Genomic DNA, 21,617 nt, shown 5'->3' on the forward strand with positions numbered 1-21,617 from the left:
AAAACATTAGTCTTCATCTATCAGTTGTTTTGGGGGGAATCATGTTTATTTTCTCAGTATCTATTAAACATGGGATAGAAATATCCCTGTCAGTATTAAAAGCAGAGGAGTTGGAAGCTGGTCCCACTTCCAGAAGCATGCAACCTCCTGTGTCTTTGGATAGGCAATGATGATAGGACCTGCCAGTTCACAACAGCTTTTTATTTTACTCGTATTATAAAACATAATTACAGGGCTTTAGTTAATCAGCATTCTCCTGCTTCAAATAATGAGCTTCATTTCCCCCGTTATTATAAATACTAACAAGTAAACTATTTCGCATCAGAAGTACCATAAAAACTTAGATCTAACCGGATGTATTTTTCAGTGATCCTCTGATGCAAAAAAAATCCTGAAGAAGCTGAAGTAATCTCTACATTGTATATACACTTAGTTTTATATATACTTATATCAAAACTCACTGTTTCTGTATAGCACTCATTATTGTGATCTTACACTTAATAAATTATGTCAGCATTATGAAAATATGAGCAACCATCTAGTTATTTTGCTGCTTTATAAGATATTTAATGATTGAACAGAGAACTGCAAAATTACAGGAATGCAATGGAAAGTCATGTACACGTTCATTTAAGATTTCCACATGGACTATTTTAACTCCAGAACTTTTTCCACATTCTAGAAGCCCTTCAAAAGCCTGCAGTTATCTCTTTCTTAGAACACATACACATGAAAAGTTAAGAGGTGTGTGTACATATTATACATTACATACCATATGTAATCTATATATTTTTACAAGCAAATATATGTAATGTACTCTGAATATACATATCGTATGCAATATATATACACACAGAGATAGATACCAAAGGTGTGTGGTATGCATTTAGACATACAGGTGTCTTCATAAATTAATTACATATGTGGCTAATTCTTCCCTCTGCTGTGTATGTGTTGCTCTTTCTGGGAGAAACTGTCTTCCATGGAAACTACTGCCACCAGCATGACCCATTCACTTTCAAGGACACAAGTGAATCCTTCCCTGACCTGTTTTAAGTAAGTTTTGGCTTGTACCTCATGAACTCCTGTTCATACTTCGAAATGGACCCATCTTGACCATGGGGCAAGTTTTAAATCACCAAATTAAACACAGCTGGCATCATAATGTATTTGTACAAATAACCAAGAGCACTTGAAAAAAAAAGTCACACAGGGCCTGATTTTTCTCCTGTTTTATCCCAGTGGGAAACAAATATCTGAAGGGACTGCTGCATGCACTGAGGAATCTGTGAATAGTGTGAGCCTGCTTGTCTTGGTTTTAGAGTATAATTCATACAGAGTTTAAGCTGAGCTGTTTATTTTGTATTTGGGTTGTTAAGGAAAAGAACAGGTCTTTTAAGGTAAGATATAAGATGGATATTCACTAGAAATAACAGCAGAGACCATACATTCTTAAGTGAAACGTGCATTGTATAACCTTTGGGTTACATTTTTAACTTTTTAGAGAATTACTTACTGAATATGTTTCTACTACTATGCACCAGATTAACCAGGGCAACGCTTATGAAAACATTTTAGATTAATACTCTGCATATTAAAAATACATAATAAAATTCTGAAACGAGTCAGTGTTAATAAGTAGATCTTGAATGCTGCAAATTTACATAGCACCTGTTTAAAATTAGAATTTGAGTAGGTCCACTGAGGGCCTTTACTGTAAGTGAGTGCCTTAATATTTGCAGAATCAAGACTGTTTATTCAAAGGGTAAGTTTGGGAGCTCACACCTGAGAACCCATAGTGGTTACTACCATAAGTAATCTCCACCGATGACAATGTTTTATCTTGTGGCAGACACTTGTCAGAGCAGACACTGAGGGCAAGAAAGACTGACTTGACTCATGTATGAAAAGTGAAGGTGGGACTGACTCTTTACACAGCAAAGAGCAACGATTACCAACAAATCTTCCCAAACACACTACATTTTATTTCCCAAGAAGACCAACTTTGCATTACACGTTAATAACTTAAGCATATTTTTCTCCTTAAATATATTTGTATAACATAAAAATAACAAATCTCTATTTTTAAAAATGGAATTTGAATTAAAAAATTCCTTTGGGACTGAAATGGTGTACTTTAAATTTCTCCCACAGCATTTTACTGACAGCCAGGCTGTAGACCCCAGAAAACAGGAGTCCATGGCTGGAAATGCTGACATAGCCTCTCCTTACATTGCTGCAGTACATCTCTCCATAGAGACAAGCAGATACACTTTTGCACACAGGTTGCCAGAGATCCTACGTTTATGCTCATTCTGCTGTAAGATCATATATTGATTTAAATAGGCAAAATTTTTAGTGTTTTTTTAAAAAAACAAAACAAAACAAAACAACAACCTGAAACTTGTGCTTCTAGTATGCCCTGACCCTGTTTGCAAATGCTCTTTCCCTTGTCACCCAGCTTTGGCATCACTTTGCTTTCCTTATTGCATGCCTGTGGAGCCATTCTGTGGCTTACGTGTTAGCATGTATGTTGTATAAGTGTATATACTAAAGAAAACTCTCAAAAGAATTTGATTTCTGCAAATTGGATTGGTAAATTTTCATCTCTTGAATTTATTTACTTTCTTTGTAGGGTCTAGTGCGACTTTGGTTGAACACAATGGGGAAAGTCCCACTGAAGTCAACGATGCAAAAGGAGCTGTTGGATATTCAAAGATCTCTCCAATCAACCTCTTTGTGATTCCCTCTCTCACAATAATTTTTTAAAAATATGCCCATTATCACCAGCTTTCAATGTTAAAATTCACTCTTGTTTTAATACAAACAACATTTACCACAAAAATATGAAGGGAAAAGCCATCAATTTGTTTGGAGGTTATAACTTACTTGTATGACACGAAAGAAAAATCAATCATTTACAGTCACAAACTGTACATAGTATTCAGTGGGGAACAGTATATTTGTGATTTAGAGTAAAAAAAAGGATTGCTTCAGTGGTAATTAATTATTAATGAGACAGAAGACTTCAAAATCAAGAAAGGGTGATAATTTGGCTACAGAGACAATCATTGTAATGTGTCTAACACAGAGGTTTGGATAGTAGAAAGGTGAGTAGAGGGATCTGGGGAAGGAAAGACACCATCATGCAGAACAGCACTAGTTCTTGCTCAGTATACTTTTGAGGCTTCTCTCCACTGCTTCATCTAGTTCTTCTTCCAGCTCCTCCTTCTTGGACATGGCCAGTTTGGACTGATAATCTTTTACTATTTGGTCTATATATGGTGCACTCTGAGTCCCATGAAGCATCAGTGTCCACTCCTTCAGGACGCCCCGCTGGGGTAGACTGCCAACAAACCCAATCTCTAGAGCCCAGGTGCCTCGGGGGTCTTCTCCCCAAGTGTGTGTGGTCATGAATGGCCATTTGTCAAAACCCACCTTGGAGTCGTCATCCCTGGGGCGTCTGCTCAGTAAAATGGACTTGGTTCCCATTGGTGAGGTCATGTTGATGTTGAGGTCTCCTCGCCTGGTGGAATTCACAGTTATAACTGCTTGGACGTGTTCAAGGTATCGGACAAAGTTTTCCTTTCCCTCACAAGCATCAGTGGTAAGTGTGAGGACCAGCTTGCCACTTGGTGGTATCTTTCTGCAGGTGAAAAGATAATGAAGCAAGTTAAAAAGGTGTACACAGCATTACATGGCTCATGTGAAAACTACTGGTTTTTGGTGCCTCACAGAAAAACCTCCTTACTAATATATGGACAGAAGAGTTGCAAACTCAGCCAGATGGAGAACATTCTCGTTTTAAAAAATTGTATCAAAACCTTAATTTGAAAATACACTATGAAATGTACACCTACACAAATAGAGGAGTACAATGAAGAAGTACATACTGCTCTTTATGAAATAATAACGTATTTAACAGTTGCCTTACTTATCAGTTCTATATTGAGTAATTGTATAATAATGTGTATATTCAGTAAAAGAACTGTGAGCAGTCAGTCATCATAAAAGACAGCAGCAAACAGCTGTCTGGAGGCTGAGGAGCCAGTTGTAATGAATTTCAGTGCAGTCATACCAAAGCCTGAACCAGTAAAAACACAGAGTCCCAGTGTCAGTTTATATGAAAAAGATTTTTCCATGAAAATTGCTGTCTTTGAACTGCTCCTGTACAGGAGCACACACGCACAAGACTGAAGTTGCCCTTGTTCGCTGAGTTGCCAAAGTGCTGCACCTTGAAGTCATGAGTTTCTTGGTAATGATAGTTCTGTCCTCACAAAGGCACATTTCCGTAATCACAATTAACCAAAGGATACCTGTCCCAAGTATTACCAGAAACCTAGACTACAAGTGGAACACAGGCTCAGTCCTGAGCAAGGTGCATCCAGAGGAGGTCAGAAGCCAACGTTCCCTGCTTGGGAACTCAAGGCAGGCCCCAGGGCCCCAGGGCCTGGTCCAGGAGCAGCATCCTGCCAGTCGATGAAGCTGAGAGTGTCCACTAAGCCCCTTCGGGTCAGGATGCGAGTGACAATTGCCTCAGAAACTACCAAGCAAGCTACACTGGAAGCATAAACTTCTCTGCGTTTTCACCATAAGTCAGCCATGAGCAATGTGACACTTCCCTCTGTCTAAAAGAAAAACTTGAAAGACTTAATGCAATCATTAAAAAGGGAAAAAATTACAAAAGATTCCAGTCAGCTTGTTATTACCGCTTCCAGTCGCTTCTCCCTGACCTTGGTTTTGCAGTAAAATAAGTATATTTCTTTTAAAGGGCATCGACCATACTGTGGTAATGAATACCTTCTTTTCAAAAGAAATGAGTACATTGCTAATGAATGTGTGTTCTTCAGGTATCAGTGAAAGGGTTTCATACAAGCCTTGCTTCCAGGAATTCTCTTCTTCCTGAGATGAGCTCCAAGTCTTACAGCTTAGTACATCACTAATTGGCTTAGGCCAGTCTCTGTCCCCTTTCATAGAGTGTTGCCTTCTTGGGAGTTCTTGTAGAGTGAAAAGACTTTTGCATCCAGGTTTAATTGCCTTAAGGCATTTAAACACTTACCTTAAATTGAAAAAACCCTTGTTGTTCTGAATCTTATAGGCCCCCTGGAGCAGAAGCTGGAATAACATAAATGTTGTATAGCTAAAATATTCACATAAAATACCCTCAAGAGGTATTTTGTGTGCCAAAGCACAAGGAAAATGCACTATATGCAGCTAGAGGTGAAGGATCATAATCTCAGAGTTTCCACATATTTGCAGTTTCTCCACATAGGAAGCATTGTCCTCAGAGCAATCTAAATTCACATTGTCTCACAGCAATCTCACACAGCAGACAAAGCTTTGTCAAACAGAGCATCACTCTGAGAGTTGTGCTAAGTGCTTTATATCTCCTCCAGTAAATGAGGAAGGACACTACAGTGGGAGTCTTTCTTATCTATCAACACCAAAACCCAAAGACATAAGAGCAGTGTTACCACTCCATTTGCTTTGTAGACAACCTGACAGCTGCAGACAGCTTTTCTCTCCACCTTCATAAGCACTGCAGAGCAAAAGTGATCCCAGCTCCCTAAAACACATGAGAAAAGACTTGCCCTGTCCTCCCCCTTCCTACTCAGCAGGATCCAATAATCTCTGCTAGTCTACCAGGTGAATTTCTCCAAAGAAACAAGAAAAATCAGAGGTAGTGGAAAAAGGAGCAGAAGAGGAGAGATGGGTTTTGCACACCCTCACAATATGCTGCAACCCAGTTTATGTGTATGTGTGTGTGTGCGCATATACATAAAAAATTATATTCACTTTTGCATGAAGTGTAGTACCTGGTCAGAGATAGCAGGGGGAGCACTCTCCGTGCTGCTGTTCCTCAGCTAATGAACTGTGGTTGCCCTGAAGCATCTTTTTATCTCTCTGAACCAGCCATGTTTAATCTGTTTTTTACTTTTTTCTGGCCAAACAATAATCAGGGGATGTTCCTATTTCTAATGAGTGTTTCTACACACAGCACAGAAATGCTGCACTTCAAATACTGATTGTTTTCAGCACACTGTGTATTCCAGGCTGTCAGTTTTTTCCTAGCCTGTTTCTGCTTATTGTCAATGTTGCTCTGGTAGACACTTTTCTATCAGCTACTCATCTGCCTTCATCTCTAGTGAATATGTATTTCATCTATAAAGATCTGTATTTACCAGAACACATATAGAATATATATAGAACATGTTGTTCCAACAAGGGCAAACTAGACAAATAACCAAATTATCCATGGCAGAAGTGCAGTGTAGTTTTTGTTTCCAAGAAATCTCTGGAGATGCTAGGACTTCAATAGTTTTATTTTCAGTGTAATTTTAAAAATGTAGATATTGCAAGTCGTGATGCTTATTATCTCCTTTCAGTGACATTTTTATTGGGGGAGGTAGCAGCAATCCTATTAACATACTGATGTTTCAGGTAATTATAAGGGGGGGCACCCATACTGTGATTACCACAGTAACCACACACATTGCAGTAGATAATACTGCAGTAGTGAGGAGCCTTAGGTGGCTGAACTTTACAAATCTGGGTGCTGCAAATGCAAAGCCTGTTCTTAAGAATTAACTAGAGAGAGCTCAAAATTAGCTTCAGCACTCTCTCATGTATTTCCTACCTGCGTACGTGTGTTGGTCAGAGAAATTAAAACTCAGATTTCAGCTGTGGAACCTTGGTACCTGAAAATACAAACCCATCTGGGAGGCTGGGAAGAAACTTACTCTTTGCCTGGCTGAGCTATGTGCCAGAGTGGCATTGTTTGCTTTCATTTTTCAACAGAATAATGGTGCTTTCAAAAATGGCACTGAAGAGTCAATTTTCAAATAGTATAGACATAAACTTGCTATTATTAGATTAGTATTTCAAATCATGGAACTGAACTTTAGCTATTGCAGTCAATTAGTGTTAATTTCTTCACTTGTTGACTCATGCACTTTAGCACATGAAGATAAATCAGAAAATAATTTTACTACCTAGCCTGCAATTAGAGATTTGAAGAACATAAACCAAACACAGTTAAATGCTATAGCATTGAAACTTAATCACTGGTACCTGTAGATGATTGTTTCAGTCTTCTGGAGGTAAAACAGTCTGCTGGAATGTGTCACAAAGAGATACAACCTGACTGACATATTTTCATGTGACAGAGCCAGCCTCCCAGATTCTCAGTTGTGCACAGGCTTTTTATTAACAGAAACTCTGGCACAAATGTACCTGTAAGTACTCAGGAGAAATGGATGTTGCTATTAACACTACTGGTACTAGCAGTTCTGACACAGATGAGCTGCAGAATGCACTCCTACAGCAAACCAGAAAATGAAAGATCATGTAGTTTATGTTATCAGCTTGCTGAAATAAGTGGAATGTTGCTGGCAATGTTAGGCTTTCTTAGGAAAAAAAAAATCATTATGTTTCTTTCACTACCTGTGTCTTGGTCAAGGTATTTGGATGCTTGTGGTCTCCTGGATGCCTGGAAGAAGCCAAACACATACAATATTCACTTACTCAGGTTCCTGTATTGACCCTCCAACACAATGGAATCTCTCAGGAACAGTCTTCCAGTCTTTTGCCATCTTAACCATTGCTCCTGCATCTAGAACACCATAGCCAAACAAATGGTTGAATTCCAGTCCAACACCATTTCTACGCCATTGATGAACCTCATCGTGAAGCTGGTTCCTCTTGGAAGTGAGCACTGTCAGATGCTGCATATCTCTCCAGGTCAGATCCAGGCTGTGGAAAAGCAATATGGAAAACAAGCAGTACAGTATTTCCAAGCAGATATTAAAGAGAAGTGTGTTTGAGTAAGCCTTTTGGTAAAATTTGCTTCTAGCAAATCAGACAGAAATTTTATCTATCCAGGTATCAATAACAAAGTTTCTGTTGATTTCGATTGGAGTAAGAATAGGTTTTAATTGTATAGTACTTCTTCAAAATACATTCCCCAAAATTGCAAAATAAATTGATTGTTTCCCTGTTCCAGAAAACAACTGCTTTTAACTACACATTATAGATCCACCATGCAATTTTTAAGCTAAAAAAAATGAAGAGGGTATTATACCAGACCCTGAAAAGAATGCAAAAAGAAATGGAAGACAACTTTGCCCAGCCTTTCCTTAAATTCTGCCCTCTTTTCCTTGCCTGTTCCTCCTGCTTTTCCCATGGACCTTCCAAGATTCACCCAGAGAAGCCCCAGTCTGATGAAGCTGGTGAGCTCTAACAATCGAGGTACCAGTAATTTCAGTGTTTTGTGAATAGGGGTGTATGGGCTGTGGGTGGCTGTAGGTTTGCATTGTAAGGTATGGTACAGGTTTGTCACCTGTGATGTACTAGCAAGGATGGATGCAGTCAACTAACTTATATATAGATTTGATGATCATTTCTCAACATCAGCTCTTGTCTTTCTAGATTTGTAGTGATTTTGATGACAGGAAGGACACATAGAAATTATTATTCTGCAAGTTTTAGAGCTGAAATTTTAACTGTATGTAACTAAAACCATTCCACTTGTTTTACAATGATCTCTTTCAACATTGCCATATGTCTGATTCAAACCATCAACCTAAAAGAATCTGCTTTTCAGCATTCTGTATCCCAAGTAATAACCATCTTTGTAGGCTGAATCCACAGCAGAATAGCCAACTACTCTCATTATTCCAAGGTGATACAAAATAGCTGAAAAAACAGGTATCACTTGCATCATTCTTCCTGAAACCTTTTAAGAGCTGCTACGTATATTAAAACCATAGCTTGCATTTCACAGATTGCTCTGTTTCTAGCAACGTGTCAGACATATACTGTATATGAGCTGAGAGACATATGGCAACCAGCAGTTGTCTGCATGGGGACTGGTTGGCCATTCCTGTGAAGGCTCGTGTACTCATCCAGGGCAGTTCTGCCCATTAAAATGGAGCCGTAATAGAGCCAGCCTGGAAGCAGATAGGTGACACTGGCAGTACTTTCTTATATTCCACCCCCAGCCCCCACACTTATTCTCAGCAAAGACTAGAAATCTAGTCGCAAACCACTCCAATTTCTAATCAGGATTGTTTGGCAGAATTCCAATCCTCATGGATAGCCCAAATGAAGAGGGATGGGAGTTATTAAGGTTGTAGTCCAGATTAAACATGCAGCGGTCAAAAAACTCAACAAACCTTCGCATTTTTATGGCTATAATTACTTATTACATCATGGCAGTCCTCCTGCATGAATTCGATAATGGAAGGACTGATCATTCAAAGTTACACACATGCCATGTGTTTCATGTGTATAGAACCTGAAAAAAGAGATTTGGCCCAAGTCATGCTCTAAGCACAGCAATCATTGCTCTGCTAATGACAGAAATGTTATCTCCTCCAACAGAATTTTCATTCTTCTGAAGAAAACTATGTACATACATAGTGCTCACTTCATGCCATGGTTATTGCAAGTGTAGCTATGTACCTGAGCAAATGTCTCACTTCATAAGGTAAAAAAGATGGTATCAGTTATTGTAAGGAAGACATTTCCTAATCATTGGAAAAGATGATATACAAGAGGTCTCCAGTGCTACAAATAGCCTGGAGATGGTAAATAGACAACGGATATTTATTCTTTTACATAACAGAGCAACTATCTTGCACAGAAGCAAATTACCAGCAATATGTTAAGAAAAAAAAAGAAAAAAAAAAGGAAACATTCCTGACCCTCATCATCAAAAGCTATTATTAGTGTGGAACTGACTGGTACTGGTATTAAATACAGATGAGCTGAATAAGAGTTAGACAAATTCAAGGAAAATAAATCTGCCTGTGGCTGTTAAACAGAGTAGGCTGCCTGCTCCATCTCAAAACCGCTGACTGCCAAAGCTATTGTTGAAAAATTGGTCTTTGTCCTGGTTTTGGCTGGAATAGAGCTAATTTTCTTCTTAGTAGCTAGAATAGCATCCTATTTCAAATTTAGTGTGGGATTTGGTATGAGAAGACTGTTGATAATACACGGATGTTTTTTGTTGTTGCTAAGAAATCAAGGACAAAAGCTGGGAGGGAGCATAGCCAGAGTGACAGATTCAAACTGGCCAGTGGTATATTCCATATCATGCAATGTCATGCTCAGTATATAGGCAAGAGGTGGCTGGGAAGCTCTCTCTCTCTTTGGAATGTAGTTTCAGGGTTTCTGTCCTCCATGATCACTAGCCAAGGATGGACTGGGCATTGGTGAGCAGGTGGCTAGCAGCTGTACTTTGCATCACTTATTTGTGTATTCTATAATTATTATTCAGTTACTAAATTGTTTTTTATCTTAACTTATGAGTCCCTTTACTTTTCTGATTCCTTCCCCCATTCTCTGGGGGGCAGAGGGAGAGTGAGCAAGCAGCTGCATGGTATTTAAGTGCCTGCCACGTCAAACCATGACAATCCTTGTTTGTTGTACCCCTCTAAGCATCTGTTCATTGCAGACAGTATGTGGCACAAGTGGAACTCCTGTCTTGTACTGGAGGTTCACTCATGTTTTTGTAGGCTGGGCATTGCCTGCTGGGTGTGTGGAGAAACAAAATAATCTCTCCCTTCAAACAGTGCTGAAGTAGACAAACCCATGGAAGCAGTGGATGGAGAGAACACAGAGAGCAAGCCAGCCAAAACGTGACTGTTGTGTGTCTTTGGCAAGACTGTTGCTCCACCTGTAAGTTACCAAGCACATCACTACCACAGCAGGCAGCTTGTTAGCTGCTCCTTCCAGCTCCCTGCCACAGACAGCTGACCTGTATCATGAGCAACATTAAACAGGCCCTCTGCTCTCTAGAGCTCACAAGGAATTTCTCAACAGCATACTTAGCCTCCAGGGCCAAGGCGAACACTCCGGCTGCTTCAGGAGCAGCTGCAGATGTTCCTGAATGACGCAGGGTGCAGTTGCCGTATAAATCCGTCGTAGCCTGCAATGATATTAGACATAATTAATGAAACCAGCTAGTCCATTTTCCTTGCAGCTACAGGCTCAGAAAAATACAAGTGGAGTGTTTGCTTTCTAGAGTATCTGTGTGTTTGTTCCAAGGATTTGCTTCCTTCAGGATAGTATCTCAATTTAAAAAAAACCCAATGAAACATAGTTACAGAAAGCGTTAATTCAAGAATAAATTAGGATGTTAATTCAAGAATAAATTGTTGGAAAACAATGTTCATCACCACTTAGAAGCCATAAACTCATATGAATGTCACTTATTTCCTACAAATAGTCTAACTGAAGGCCTTAAATTTCCTTGTGATTATCAAGCATTTGAAACTAGAATTGTCAGCATATTGTGCTTCCTAATATTTGCGCAACTCCAGAACCAAGAGCAGTACCAGGCTGCTGTCTTCTGTGCAGATTTGCCACTGGAAGAGATGAAAAGGAGGCCTTAGAAATACATATTATGGTGATAATTACAATGGTGCCATAGACTATCATGGCCATTACCAGCACAGAGCTGATACCAAGATAGAAACCAGTATTTTTCCTTCTCTTACTGCACAGGGGGTATTTTGGATGCTCCAATGTGCCCTTGGGTTTGACAAAGGGCCAAGGAAAATGTATACAGGCTTTTGGCAAAGACTGACCCTAAGTTATTATACCTGAATTTTCCCCTCTATGAATTAGACTACGTCCTGGCTAGCGTAAAGGTGCTGAAGAGCTAGTACAGAGTACAGGGGAGGAGAGTCCCATTTGCACTTGAACAGAAAATGTGTATTCTCCAGTTGTAGGTATGTATGGCTTTGTAGGGAACTGTAGGACAAAGATGTGCACTGGTCAGCATGAGTCTGGGGTGAACTGAACCCCCACATTTCCTTTGTGGGTTGACACTTCATTTAGCTTTTTACAGAGACTTTTTTTTCACTGTCCTCTGCAAAGAGTGCAGCTGAACTTCTAAATCTGGATTCTGATTACATAAAGTACCAACTATATGAAGCTCTACAAGATGAAAGATCATTGCTGCTCTCTATACTAATCCCACATCTCCTCAGCTGACAGTATTGGCACAACCACATTCTGCAGATGAGAAAATACCCATCTCAACAAAGGACCATCTACTGCTTCAAAGCAGACAGGGTCATAATAGGTTGTGGGAGCGCACAACAACAGCAGCAACAGGACAGGAGTATCTGGACTCACCACGCCAGCCTCTGGATTTCTCTTCCTCCCATTACTAAAGGTGGAGGCTAGGGTTGAAGAGCAGCTTTCATCATACAGAGCTGTCCGTCCATCATTTATGGCAGAATTGATGGAGATTGTCCACATGCTGGATGCGTACCCGTCACAGTTACAGTCATCATAGCTGCCCCCATCTCCAGAGGCCCAGACATAGATGCTTCCTTTGCCACCTCGGCCCTGAAAAAGGGGAAAATTGACCCTCCTGAGTTAAAATACAAACAGGAGATAGTGGCTACTTTAACTGCACATCTAATTGTAAAGCTAGACATTATATTTAAAGGAGAAATCTGGTCCAAACAAAATATACGTCAAACTTCAGCTGAGATACCATGGACTTCTGCAGGTTATTAAATCAAGTTAGCTGGCATCCACAGCCAGTTCTGCAGCCTTATGTAAATAAAGCACTTCCATTTATCTCTTGTTTTGCTTGATGCCCAGAAGGCTCCTGTGCCAGATGCTAAGACGTTTTATAGATTCATTAGCATTTATGTCAATGTTTAAGTGGTCTGAGAAAAGTGTTAAAAAGGGACATAGGTCATCTCACATGCTGTGTTTGTAATATCCAATTATGTTCAGGCAATGGCTAAATAGCTCTGTAAAACTGGCATTTTTTCTCTCAATAGATTTTTCCCCCAAAGGTATAACTGAGTCAGGGCTGTTTTTCTGACAAACCAGCTTCTGCCAGCAGAACAATAAAGTTATGTGACCATATGAATCATCTACAGAAAGATGGTCTACCAATTACACTGAAAAGAGAAGAGATAGATGGGAGAAACAGAAGCTGAAGGGCAGCTGCAAAAGCTTCCCATTAGTTAAGGGAAAGAAATCCTTATCCTCTCCCCATCTTCCAGATGAGCAAGGAGCAGGAAGGGATCAACTCAGCTCCTTCTTCTCATGCCACACTAAGAAAGAGTTAGGGGCTTCCTGGAGGACCCGAGAACCCTGACACACTCAGGCAAAGATCAAGTGCTACTGAACCCAAAGCTCAGATCTCACACTGATTCCAGCACAGCCACTATTTCTCTCTGCATTTAGCCGCATATAATCCAACATTTATATCCAGCACCACTGGAAGGGTGCAAGGCCTCACTTTACCATACTGCTTATATGTGTTAGGCAGGTGAGAAAAAAATAGTTATCTCTGGTCTCTTTGTTGTCCAGCATGAGAGGGAAGTTAAAGAATATACAAACATAGCAATCTGCAATGGTATTTTAATAGGGAACCTTTTCTGCCAGGAATTTAAATCAAATCTGAGCTCCCAGCAGTAGCTTCTATTTTTCATCATACCCCACTGAACAGAGCAACCTCATTATTTCAAGCATGTTAGTGAGCTGCATTATAATCCACTAAATTGCACAGCAGGTTTGTTGCCACTGGGGCACATAACATCTCAGGACATAGATTTTCATAATAAAGATGATGAATATGGAGAAGCTTACTGAAATCAGTCTAAGAACTCCCACAAAGATCTGAGATCAATAGCTTGATTTTTAAGGAAGGATACTGTTGCAGAAATACACAGTCTAAAAACAGAATAGTTCCTGCAAATCATTAAATAACCCATCAAACAAATAAAAAAATATCAGCATAACAAGAATAGTTATGGCATTTTTCACTTTGATTTTTTTACTCTTCAGGGCCCAACCCTGGGCTGTGGACTCACTTCAGGGGCTACATCCCAAGCTTGCCACCATGTCCCCATACACCATCCCACCACTTTTCCACCACCTGCCTCATTATTGGCACATCCATGGGACATTTCTGCATCCAAAAGGCTGCTGCCCAATGCAGAGAGCAGGTGGCTGCTGGTATCATGAACACTATGTTTGGCATGGACTGACCTGCTTTTTCCTTGCAGCCATTTTAAAGGGAAGGGAAACACTTCATTGCCACGTGATAAATTCACAAATGTAGCTTGGTCCCTGGGAGTTACTCTGCAGAGTTCAGCAAGGACTTGGCCCTACTTGTAAAGTCATCCTGTGCTGTCAAAGCTGGGCATTACTGTGCATTTCATGGGAAGGATTTGTGGCAGAGCAGCAGAAAACAGGTGTAACGTTGTGGAGGACTAGGGAGAATCCACAGAGGACAAGAAATTTGGGCTGGAGTGTGTGGGTGGAATTAGCTTGCTGAGTGGTGCTGGGGATGGGTTTCTGCTTGTAATTGATGTGAGAATTGTCTCAGGATGTAACTTCTATGACAGTCATGTCCACAAGTGTGTGGCTTAGTGTTAAAACCCATAATTCAACTCTTTATAGTCTAATTTGAAGTGCCTTTCCTTCTTGGCTGAGAGTAAGAAGAGAAGCAAACACCAGTACGATAAACTGGTAGCAGCCCATGTGGATTATTTGCAACGATGCTTAGAGCTTGCTGCTTACATTTCCCACAGCCAGACCTGCAGCAGTTGGATTCTTTGCACAGAAGAACCATTTGGTGGCTGTCCTTGGGTATCGTTTCATTTACCAGGCAGAAAGACATAGCTTTAGGGGAAGTAAATTTTCAGTTCCCTGTATGCTAGTATTCTAAACCTTAAAAATCCCAGTTGGGTCAACTAAGTGTCATACTTGAAGTGAATCAAAAGCTCCTGTTTGCATCTCAAAGTGAACATAAAAAGTTCTGTGGTGTCAGCCAATTTAGGCTGCTGTAAATTAAGGACAAAAAGAGGACTGTGGGAAGTGGTAATAATACACACTACAAACACCAGAGTGAGTGTAAAGGAAGAGTCAGGAAGAAGAGGGAAGACCAGAACAATAATAACAACGTGAATTTTAAAGACTATCCTTTTCCAGAATCCTGTTGAAAACTGCACATCTCCCCCCCAAAGCGATGCACAGCCTGGCACCCACACTTCTGAGCCACCTGAAGCTGCATCTCCAGCTGATAAAAATGGATTTTGGAGCAATTAGTGCTAACCCATAAGAGGCCCATCTCAATCTTGAGCAAGGCTCTGTGCTTAGAAAATCAGCTACTGAGCAGCTGCCTTTGCAGAAACATCAAGTTTTCTGTTGCTAGTGTCTTTCATAGGATGTTGTACTACCAGCAAAATATATCTCTGATAAATTTTCTTACTCCTTTTCTCATCTTCTGAAGAGCATAATCCCAGAAAAACTACTTTACTGACCTACCTTGCAAAAGTGACTTGGCAGGAGACCGCAGCCTAATTCACTTTATGTAACTTCAGGCACATCTTGAACTTGTTTTTTTCCGTGTTATGATGTTCATTTATCATGCTGACAGGTGCCTAAGTCACTGCTTCACAAAGTTTTGATTGCTGGATCACACTATCCAGATAAAACAGATGTATTTGACAAATAAATCTCTTCCAGCTTTCCTGACCTTTCCCATCAAGGCTGGCAAGTGTCTATGTGAGTAACAGCTGGGCCTCCCCAGCCCCTGCCTTGGCTCCTCTAGTTCACACACTCCCTGCCTTGGCCTCCAGTGTTGCAAAAGATGGGTAAAAGGAACACAACTTTCTTTACAGCACATTCCTGATGCCCTCTGGCTTTAGCCTAATCCTTCAGTCATAGATCAAGAATAAGAGTTTCCAACGAGCACAGACTCAAAACAAAGAACAAGACTCCTGCCCTGCAAAGCCAAGTACCAGGCAATGACAGCATCAGGACACCAGCTGGCAGATGGGCTCAGGATTAAAAAAAAAAAAAAAGCAGCAGCACCTGACTGTGAGAATGTATTAAGAAGAAAAAGCAGCAGCATACTGTAAAGAGGTTTGGGGTTTTTTTCTTCTTAGGTGCAATGAAAAGGTATTTCAAGATAAGGACAGCTAAATTGTTTGCTGATGTTTATGGACTGTCCCATGTCTAAGGAAGAAAATGAAGAGGGAACACGTTTGAAAAAAATATGGAAAATTACAGAGCTAGAAATCGCTTTCTGCAATAAATTCAAAGCACATGCTATTTTATAAGCACCCTTCTTTTTACATGACATCTGATAGCTATTTTGTAATTCTTCCCCTTAAGATAACTGAAGTGTTTCAGTAACTTCTATGTAATTTAATAGCAAATTATGTGCCTGCTATGGTAAAAGGCTGGTTTTCCAAGAAAAGTGAAAAATTCTATGGCTTTTTCAATCTTTGCCATAACTCCCACTGACTTATGAATAGGACTCAGTTTCCCTCCTCTATTAATTTTGACAGTATTTTCCTCTCAAAAGAGCATTTCTTTCTCTTCTGGACGTAATTATTTGAAAATCCTTGTTTGTTAAGTAATTAAAAACTGCATCCTTCAGTACTGATTGCTAATTACCTCAGAAAGTGTAGGCTGCAGCCCAGGGATCCAATGTCAAATTGTTATCATAACCCCAGGCTGGGAGCACAAGGCAAGGATTTTGCCCACAGCAATGACTTGGCAGGGAGCATCACAGAACCACTCTGGCTGGAAAAGGCCTTTAAGATCATCCAGTCCAACTATTCACTGGATTCTACAGAATCCAGTGCTAGACCATATTCCTAAGCACATCTACATATCTTCTAAATGCCTCCATCAAGGGTGGCTCTCCAGACATCCAGGAGCCTAGGCAGAGACCCAGCTCTGCCTCCCCACCCACCACTCCTGAGCACTGGCAGCCCAGCTCTGTGGCACAAGCCAGCTGGAGGGAGGCAGTGAGTCCCTGGCATTGCTGAACTGCTGCTCATCCTTTGCACTGCCAGGGTGTTCTGGAGCCTGCCTGCCTGTTCCTGCATCCCTGACACAGTGCCAGATGGACAGCACATCGAGCTCAAGCTCTCCTGGTTCCTCTGGCTACCTCTGCAGCTGCCAGGCTGATTTGCTCAGAGCAATCTGGTCGCCTGTGACTCTCCTGGAACCCTTTCCTTCTCTCCTATACCCATTTCTTGGGGGGTGCTAAAATCTAAAGCAAAGTCTAGGCAGAAACACATGACTGAGCCAGCCAAGTAATCTCAATTTCACCACATAGGCACCGAAGTTTTAAGCAGGGAACATTACCCTAATTTTGCTCCTTTTATATTTTGTTGTAGTCAATAACAAGCTGGTTCCTTCTAGTAGATTTCTGAAACTATTTGGGTCAATCTCCCAAGTACAGGATACTGCTCTATCCAAGATTCTCAAAGAGCTAAGCCCTATAACTCTTAAATCCTAACAAAAGACTTTAGGTAACTTACTCTAGACCTGTTTACAGCAGATTCCTGAAATCTCACCCACCAACCCCAATTAACTGCATAATTGTTAATAATTAATTTCACTAAAAATAATGCTTAAGCCCTTTCTTGCATCTAAATTACTACTGAAACTGGACAGTGTTGAAACTGGCAGAAGTTCTGTCAGCCAAGAGAAACGAGAGGAAAATTACACACTTGGTGAAGAGAGGCATCACTGGCTTTCAGTTAGGACTCACCCTGGCAGGGAAATGAGGAGACAACTTTAAAAATGCTGACACAAAACCTATTAATTATCCATTTATTTTTTGTTGGATCCTGGGCTGCATAGCACAGATGATAATGCATTACTCCAGTCCAGCAATTCTGCAGGCATAATTCTGATATCGATATTTGCAAAAATCAATCCCATACTTCTGAGCTAGATTGCCACTGAGAAAAGGATTCTGAACATCCAATTTGCTTTCCACCAGTGATGATGCTGGTTTCCCTGCCCAGAGCTCCCAACTGGTGTGATGAACCCCAGCCTCACAGCTTCACCTGTGGCTCTTGCAATAGTATGCAAAGGCTCCTGGCTTGTAACACCAGCCTTGCCAGGCAGCAAAAGCACATGGCTGCTGTGTTGCAGCACAGAGATTAGGCAAAAACATTCCAAAGATCAGAGTGAAACATCAAAATCTACACTTTGAGACTACATTTTTGTCTTGTCTCCATAGAAAACAATAATTTACACATAGAAAACAATAATTTATACGTGGATCTTGCAAATATTGCCATGTTGCCCCAACATATTGATAGAGCAGCTATCTGCTCTTTTTAAGAAGTCTGTGTGAAGGGCAACATTTTGCTCTGTCACAGGCCCATGCAAGGCACAAACCTGCAACTGACAAGGTCTTGATTTCACCAAGACATCCCTGAGTAGGCCAGCATCAAAACAGAGATCAGTACCACCTGGATTTTGCCCCTGCCCTGTTTTCAGAGGCACATGCCTATTTCCCATTTTTCTGTGGCAGAAAAGCAGATGGTCACAGAAATCTGTCACATCTCCATGACCTTGGTCATGCATTCAGTAGAAGGCCATGTATCCCATCAATAGGTCACAAAAACTAATCATGCTGTTTTACAAAAGCCTGAAAATATCACATCTGGTGACTTCAAAATTCCAAGTAGATATAAATTATTCATGTGGGGTTTTAATAAGGTTTGATTTTAGCTTACACAAATAAGATGAGGCCTGAAATTATAATACATATTCCAGACATAACAGCAATGCAGTAGAAAAGGGCTTCCAAATTATAAAGCCTGTAAGGCTTCCTCTGAAATGGAGTAATCAGATGGCTGCCAGATCATAAACTAATTTCCCTATCCTCACCTGGCTGTTGAGCAAATAAAATTACATTAGAGGTATCTAACTGCATATACTTTATTAATGTGCTATCTTCAGAATATTTCAAAAAACACAAACACCTGGAGTGGCCCTGGAGAGAGGCAAATGAGAAATATTTCCTTTCGTTTGTAACATCATCATTTCTTCTTTCATTGGTGAGCCCAATGAAAGAGCATTACAGAGCCATGATAAGACCATAAATTCTTAACACTGCTCCCCTGGCAATTTGTACTTGTGCAGCATTTTCTTAAGTAGAGCCATATTACAGAAGCAATAACATTTTCACCAGCAGAAACACAAATGGATCTTATCTTCTATACTGTGACTGAGCCGGCGAAGTCTCAAGAAATTAATTCAGTCCATTCAGCTCCTCGTGAACTACTAATATAAAAGCTTACATAATAAAAATGCAATATATGAGACCAGTTTAGCTTGATTACTTCTTTCTACTGCCTTAAATTCCAGTAGCTGAAGCTGGAAAGAACTGGACTCATAAAACAGCAAATAAGAAACATGTACCGGGTATTGCATTAAAGACAGGATGTACAAGAAAACCCTGGTGGAATTAGTTCTTGATCTAGTTACCTTTTCCTGTTTAATTTGACTGCTGATACGTTCTGAATACAAGGTACCAGAGAACAAAGTCTGCATTTAGAGAGTTTTGCTGTCACAGGAATCCCACCTACCACCCCTACCTCCCGCCAAGCTGTATAGCCCCCAAAGGGGGTAAGCACAAAGCAGACAAGGGATATGTAAATCACACAGCATTGTTTGTCCAGCCATGCTATATATAAAATGCTCCCACCAGCTCACTCCTCCTTTTCTGAAATTAAAGTACTGCTCAATCCACGTAAGTTTTCTAGCTGTGCTCAGTACTACCAGGCCACTTGTTCCTAAGTCCACCATCCTGGTTTCTTGTTCTGCTTTGAATTTTAGTTTGTATTTCTGCACCTGAAATAAAAGCCCCCCATATCTTAGCAAAGAAATTTATATGCAAATAAGTGACACAGAGTGATAAGGAACAATGAAACTGAACATTTGAGCAGCCTGGTCTTGGTGCAGGGCTAAGGTACACCTCTTGACAGCTCAGCGCAATATTGGGTTGGTGATTTACTGAGACTGTAAAAGACCACAAACCTTTCCACCCTAGACCCCATAACCTGCTGCTGACTACAGATGTGGCTCAGAGAACACCTAGAGGCCAGATAATAAAAATCTTATTAAGGATATCCTGTACTTTGCTCCTGGCAAGTATGTTCAGAGATACATAGCAGATGAAACACATTCTCTGGATCTTTCTCAAGACAGAAGAACATTTGTCCATTAGCCTGTTCTGGAGTACCCTAATGGCTATGTAACTCTGGTGCACTCTAGCACAGTCTCCTGTCACATCTGGCAGCCAACATCAGGTGCCTCAAAGCCAAGGGCAAATGCAAGACCTCTTCATTAGGCAGATACCGGATATTTACAAGTTTCAGCCTGGTCTTCAAATAACAGAACTTAGAGGTTCTATTAAGTCCTTTCCAGTTATGTCCCAAATGTGTTTTCTAGCAGCTGGAATTTGCACTAGGGAAGACTTTTTGCCTGTGTCAAACCAGTGCTGCTAATTGCCAAACTGCCTGTGGGTGTTTGTGTGTACAAAACTCTTTCAATCCCCATTCTCAAGTACCTGCTAATTCAGCCATGAGCTTGTTTACCTCTACAGAGCAATGACCACTGTTTAGTGACCCAGTCACACTGCTGACTGCTGCTCCTGAACAGAAGTCATTGCACTTAAAATGAGTTGTAAAGTCTCTTAACAACAAAAAGCAGCTTGGGTCCCCTTCCCAATACCTTCTGATTACAGGTACTGGGCTGGCACCAGTTTCAGGCACACACCATCCCCCCATGTTCTTAGAAATGCAGTTAGTAAAAGAGCCCATAAAGGACATATCCTGCCATCCTTTTTTGCTATTTTGCCACTACATTCATTACCACTACATACATTCATTCTCTTTACCTTACAGCAAACAGCACACCTAAGTGAAGGTATGATTCAGACAGAAAGCAAGAATTAGCCAAACAAATGCCATGAATGGGAAATGGAAGAGGACAGGTAAGAAGATATCTCAGCCTTAGCCCACCTGGTTATGGGTGCAAGCCATAAAAGCTGACATATAAACAAGAAGTCTCACGTTTCTGCAGTTTTCATCCTCTCATGGTTATCAGGTGACTAGTTACACCTCACATCCCAGCAGCTTTGGGATCTCTTGTCAGTGAGTTCCTCCTTGAGCTGGGTTCCAAAGTGTGGCGGCAACAAGGTAAATGTTACCTGTGTTTGTTAACTCAGTTAACTGCATTTTTTTCCATAAGAATTTTGTATCACTCCCACGTACTGTTTATAGTTTATTGCATTAGAAATAGGGATATTGATTGTGCTCTGTGCAAAAGATCTTATATTTCCTTCTAGGAAAGGAAAGTATTGCTTCTAGTTTAATAACACATTTTTATTCTCAGCATGTTGCTTCCTCACTGCCAGTATTTCAGCTTCATCTCTAATTCATGAACCATCACTGGTGAGAATCAGTCCTATACTGAGAAAAAGAAATCCTACATTTATTTGCCTTTTCATTTATAGAAAATGCTTTTCTCTTTAGTAAGGGGGTTTTATACTGAAAAATTATCATTAATCAGATTTAGATTTGTACAGTCAATACAGAATTTGATGCATATATTATTGACCTGAACTAGATAAAAGGGTATTATATCAAAGGCTTGTTAGTCTTCCTTTACATGCAAGAAACTCTATAGTAGATTTTTCAAAGCACCATGAAGATTCCCCAGGATCCACTGACATCTTGAAACAACTTTAGAAAATATGGCTCTCTGTGAAAATAAATCAGAACAAATGATACCCAAAAAAACCTTCTATGACAGAA

General features: G+C 40.4%; 1 protein-coding gene across 1 annotated transcript in view; it reads right to left on the minus strand.

Annotated features, from left to right (window-relative positions):
• Positions 1-1,964: 1,964 nt before the first annotated feature.
• The window catches only part of PCSK2 (proprotein convertase subtilisin/kexin type 2), a 102,407-nt gene continuing 82,754 nt past the window's right edge, over positions 1,965-21,617 (minus strand). The window contains exons 9-12 of the mRNA XM_071740228.1: positions 12,145-12,360; positions 10,830-10,930; positions 7,525-7,752; positions 1,965-3,646 (exon numbers count right to left, since the gene is read on the minus strand). Of these exons, the coding sequence (XP_071596329.1) occupies positions 3,160-3,646; positions 7,525-7,752; positions 10,830-10,930; positions 12,145-12,360 (1,032 nt within the window). The 3' untranslated portion in view covers positions 1,965-3,159. The remainder of the gene's footprint in view (positions 3,647-7,524; positions 7,753-10,829; positions 10,931-12,144; positions 12,361-21,617) is intronic.

Source organism: Heliangelus exortis, chromosome 3, assembly GCF_036169615.1.
Source record: "Heliangelus exortis chromosome 3, bHelExo1.hap1, whole genome shotgun sequence".
NCBI classification, from domain to species: Eukaryota; Metazoa; Chordata; class Aves; order Apodiformes; family Trochilidae; genus Heliangelus; species Heliangelus exortis.